Here is a 5031-nt window from a genome sequence, read left to right as displayed (position 1 = left end):
TTTTTTTTTATGTGTTTTAGGTTCCCCTCATATGAGCATCTGAAGGCGTTTTGGAACTTGATCGAGGCAGCAACAGCCAAAATGGTCAGGGTCACCAGAGCAAAGAAAACCGACGTCATGAGTACAACAACTGAAACCCCTTTTACCAGACCAACTGTAAGTTACACACACACACACACACACACACACACACAATGAGAATGCTGGTTTTGAACTAACATTTAAATAATTTTCTGTCCAGAAACTGCTGCCAATAGATGAGCTTTTTCTTTTCCTCTCCTACCTGTCTACTGGATGTACCCAGAGGGAACTGGGCCATCGATTTAACATCCACAGAGCAACAGTCAGCCGCATTATTGTGACATGGGCCAACTTCCTGTACTGCTTATTGGGCTCAATTTGTGTGTGGATGTCTCCTGCAGCTGTGAGTTCCAGTCTTCCACAGGATTTTGATGGCCGCTACAGTGACACACAAGTTATCCTGGACTGTACAGAACTACGGTGTCAAACACCTTCATCCCTGCTCCTCCAGAGTGAAGTCTTCTCCACCTACAAATCCCACTGTACCTTTAAGGCCATGGTGGGCATGTCTCCTCACGGAGCCCTGACATTTGTGTCAGCACTGTTTGAGGGTTCCATGAGTGACAAGGAAGTGTTCCGTCAATCAGGGATTACATCACTCTTGACACTGGACATGGCCATCATGGTGGACAAGGGATTCTTGGTGGATGATCTCGTACCTGGGACTGTTCATCGTCCTGCCTTCCTCTCCAAGAGGGCCCAAATGTCAGAGGTCGACGTTTTGAAGACCCAGTCCATTGCCCGTTTGAGGGTGCATGTTGAGAGGTTAATAAGAAGAGTTAAAGAAAATAAACTCTTTGATTCCACTATCCCTCTCTCCATTGCAGGAAGCATAAACCAAATTTTTACAGTTGCCTGTCTCCTGTCAAATTACCAAAATGGACCTTTGGTCAGGAAATGGAGATATGAAGTTTGACAGAAAAGCTGATGGCACAGTCTTGAAGAAACAGAAAATGCTGTCATTTACTTACATTGACATTGTCTTACATTTGTAAATAGATATTCATGATGGAAATATTTTGAAACAAATTTGTACATTTGATTTGATCAAACTCCTAATTTAGACATTTCTGCAGGTAAACATAGAAAAAATATCTGTCTACTTTGTGTTTGATTGAATCCATCACATTAGTGTCTGCATAAATTCTTTGAATAAGAATATCTTCCTCAGCTGAGACAACAAAATCACACCAGTTCATCCCAGTTATTAGCATCTGCCCCTGAACCTGCCAATAGTAAACATGAGTTTTTTTTAGTTCCAATTTGCCTGACTTCATTTGGAGATATGGACAGTCAACATAACTTTTCACATTTGGACACTTAATCTCAATCAGCCCGAACTGACATGGCTCAGAAGGATCAAAGATCAATCCGTCTGGAGATGCCCCTAGCCAAGGAGCATCAGGGTGAATCACAAATCCACAGGGATAGTGGTTGACTCTTTTAATTTGACAATATTCCCAGATAGCATCTGCCTCTAATTCAAGCCCTCTCTTCATAGCTGCAGTCTGATAGGTCCCTTGCAGCAGACGATTTGCCAGATCTTCCTCAGATTTATCTTGAACCTGGCAGATCTCCCTGAAGCGGGAGGCAGTCAACCTATGCCTCCTTAGCTGATGCCATTCAGGACATGTACTCTGTGCTCTGGTAGCACATTCAAATTTATTCACCATGTCCCAGGTGACCTCCATACTTTTAAGGTGTAGCTGTTGTGGTTCAGAACAAACAAACATGCTTTTTGATGGCTGTAGGTGGTAGTTCTTAAGAGGCAGAGATGGGCGGGGTGGTGCAGCATGGAAGGACATGTCTCTCTTTGCTGTTGCTGGCTGTTGGTAGGACAGAGGACTTCCAGCCTGAACTTTGCCAAGGGCAGAGTCAACAAGGGGAAATTCATGGCTGATTCCCATGCTGCAGATCATTGGTGCATCAGCTGCTGCAAAATCTTCATACACCTCGGAAACCTGGGAAAGTGAAAACAATTATTTCAATAAAATGTAAAATACATGTATATCAACTAATTTTAAGCCCTCAAAAATTCTACACTTTACAAAGAGACAGCACTTGAAAATAAAATTATTCAATACACCGGTAAGTCTACAACTCTTTGTTAGTACATTGTAGCCTACTGTTAATTTCATTTTTATTTATCAGTAATTTAAATACAACTACTTACTCTAAGGACAGAAAGGTCCGGCAAATCCCCACTAAGGCCTTTGTAGAGTGTGCTCCTGTGTATAAAAATAAGAAAAGAACATGAGTCAAAAATAGAATACCCACATGCATTTCGTTCAGATATGAAACATAAAATAATAGTGTTTTTCAAGCCTGGTCCTCAAGGCACACTGTCCTGCATGTTTGAGATTTGTCCCTGCTTAAACACAGCTCATTTCAGTTGGTAACTGATTAACAACTGTATCAGCTGTGTTAATGCAGGGAAATCTATAAAGCATGCAGAGCAGTGTGCCTTGAGGACCAGGGTTGAGAAACACTGTTGTAATACATCAGAATTTTTATTGATTTTTTTTTACCTTACACCCTCTGTTGTTGCTCCACTCTTCGGTTTAGCAGACAGCACAGTCATCTTGTCCACGGGGCCAGGTTTTATACCCTATTCAGTTATCCATGACACAGTTACAAGTTATACGGCAAGAAAATGTAATAAATTGAGTCTATTATTGAAGAGAAAACTTACTAAAGTTCTGGGCTTGTGCCACTGCTGTTCTCCTTCTGTACAGCTTAGTACAGGGGGGACCACTGACAGTTTCAGCTCAGAATAATGTGCTGACTGGAACAGCAAAGCCACACAGTGGTTGCATAATGCTGCACCAGCAACACACGTACAGCTGTGGTGAATCAGCTCCACAGGACACGAGTCTTTCAGGACCACCTGCATAAGAATGTCATAGTAAGAACTTATTATCTTAGCTTGGTCACTCATCAGCCATTCTTTCATGATGCAATCTTGCTTCCCAAATATTTTTTTATAACTAATGTCATAGAACCATAGTATCATGTTATGTGATTATATATTTAGTTTGGAGTATGTTCTATGAAGGTCAAGAGTAGTGTAATACAATTATCACAAGATTACATCTTAAATGAATGGATGAGATAAAGATAACTTGATTTCAAAACACTTTTAACCCAGAGGAGACCCGCTAGGTAAAAATACCTGGATAATGTTACAGAGACTGTGAGTGTATTCTTTAGATTTAAGTAAAACTAATATGCATGAATTACCAAATTAACACTGGGTTAAAAGTAACACATAACAACCATAAAAGAAGAACAATGCATGCAGCAAATAACCAAATGGGGACAAGCAAGGCCAAACTCACGTGTTAATATTCATCAAATAGCCAATTCCATTTTATTTTTATTTAAGAATTAATTACCACCTTAGCTAAATCCCCATTAACATTAGGAACGTCGGGTTACTGAACCAACAATCTTAAAACTGTCATCTGAACAATCCTATCTTCACCCTACACTTAAACTGTGAGGTTTTTCATTTTTCTTCATGGACCTGTGACACAGAGCCCTGACAACGACTTCACCTGTGTCCTGATTTTTGCTAGAAACTGAGAAGAGCAGAATGTTAGTAGAATGATCACAAAATATGAGCCTTTTGTTTAAGTGTGGAAAACCTGTTTCTATAACGTGAGTATACACAAAAATGGTCGTGTTGCTAATAGCCTAACGTTAGCTGCAAACAGTTAGCAACATCACAACGATCAAACTAACGTTACTTACCCTCGTAGTTGTGCAGGTAACTTGAGATATACAATTTAAATCCCTTGTTACGTTTGCTTGTCGGAGCAGGGGACCAGCCATCAACAATACGATGAACATCGCTGATATTTATCTTGGGCAGCTCTTGTAAACATCTAGAAAACGCCATTTTCACCGAGACCGGGGATTAGACCGGAAACTGGAATGCCGACATCCGGTCAAAGGGGAAGTGATTCAGGACGCATGTGCACAGAGCCTATTGGTGTCAAAAACAGTTGTAATGTGGAGGGGAAGACACCCTGGTGAGGGGTCTGGGGGTCCTCCCCCAGAAAATTTTGAATAAACTAGATGCAATTTCCTGCATTCTGGTGTATTTTAACAGGTTGTTTAACATCTAGTTATACCTACACAAGTAAACACTTGATTCAGTAACTATTTTAGAGTTAATGGTACAACAAGAAGTACCCGGACCAACAGCTCTCCTTGTGTGAATAGAGCACACTCCACTTCTCTCAGCATCCATGCCACAGTCTAAGAAACACAGTGTAGCCAAAGTTAACATTTAGGGGGAAAAAATCACTATCCAATATGAAACTATAATAATAATTGTTCCTCAAGTCAGTTTTTCCTTTCCACTGTTGTCATTATGCTTTCTCAGGATGAGAGTCCGCAACAAAGTTAAGACATACTGTAACAGTCTGCTGGCTCCTCAGATAAAATAATGTTATTACCAGTAACTTACTTTAATGTTTCTGTTTGGTACCCTGAGATACTCCTGTTGTGACTTGGCGCTTAAATGAATTGAATTGAATCCTTCTGGCCTAGCATAAAGAAATATTATCATCATCCATCATGTTTATTAGAAGCTTAAAATACATAGTGAAAATTCCAGTTGTGGGCTAGGTCTACTGTAAAGTTACCCAGTTGTAGGGTCAAGAGACAAACATATAGCATTAAGACAGTAAGAACAACATTCAGGATTTGTTTCTATAAGAACATTATCAAATATTTTATGTGAACAGTAAGATTGTTCCGCCCACGAAGAAATGTAACCCAGAGTGAGCTAACCTCGGACAAACAAACAAAGATAGTGTAATGGTGGAGGCAGTGAAGCTCACAGCATTACCTCAGGCATTTCTGCCTTATCAACCAACATTAAGGCAAAGAAGACATAATAATAATAATAATAATAATAATAATAATAATAATAATAATAAT

The 5031-nt window shown here is 39.9% G+C and overlaps 2 protein-coding genes across 2 annotated transcripts in view; one reads left to right on the top strand and one right to left on the bottom strand.

The window, feature by feature from the left end:
* LOC119418496 overlaps nt 1-1185 on the top strand; it is a 3085-nt gene extending 1900 nt beyond the window's left edge. Inside the window, exons 2-3 of the mRNA XM_037685784.1 lie at nt 21-156; nt 242-1185. Of these exons, the coding sequence (XP_037541712.1) occupies nt 21-156; nt 242-997 (892 nt within the window). The 3' untranslated portion in view covers nt 998-1185. The remainder of the gene's footprint in view (nt 1-20; nt 157-241) is intronic.
* On the bottom strand, nt 1177-4054 carry LOC119418497 (the record flags this gene model as incomplete). The annotated part of the gene is given in 5 exon segments (XM_037685785.1): nt 1177-2042; nt 2255-2309; nt 2610-2689; nt 2774-2968; nt 3835-4054. Coding segments are annotated over 5 exon segments (1295 nt in total), but the record flags the coding sequence as incomplete, so codon positions are not given.
* Between the last annotated feature and the right edge of the window lie 977 nt (nt 4055-5031).

This window comes from Nematolebias whitei, chromosome 12, assembly GCF_014905685.2.
Source record: "Nematolebias whitei isolate Nwh7 chromosome 12, NemWhi1, whole genome shotgun sequence".
In the NCBI taxonomy this organism is placed as follows: domain Eukaryota; kingdom Metazoa; phylum Chordata; class Actinopteri; order Cyprinodontiformes; family Rivulidae; genus Nematolebias; species Nematolebias whitei.
This window is presented reverse-complemented; position numbering and strand designations above follow the sequence as displayed.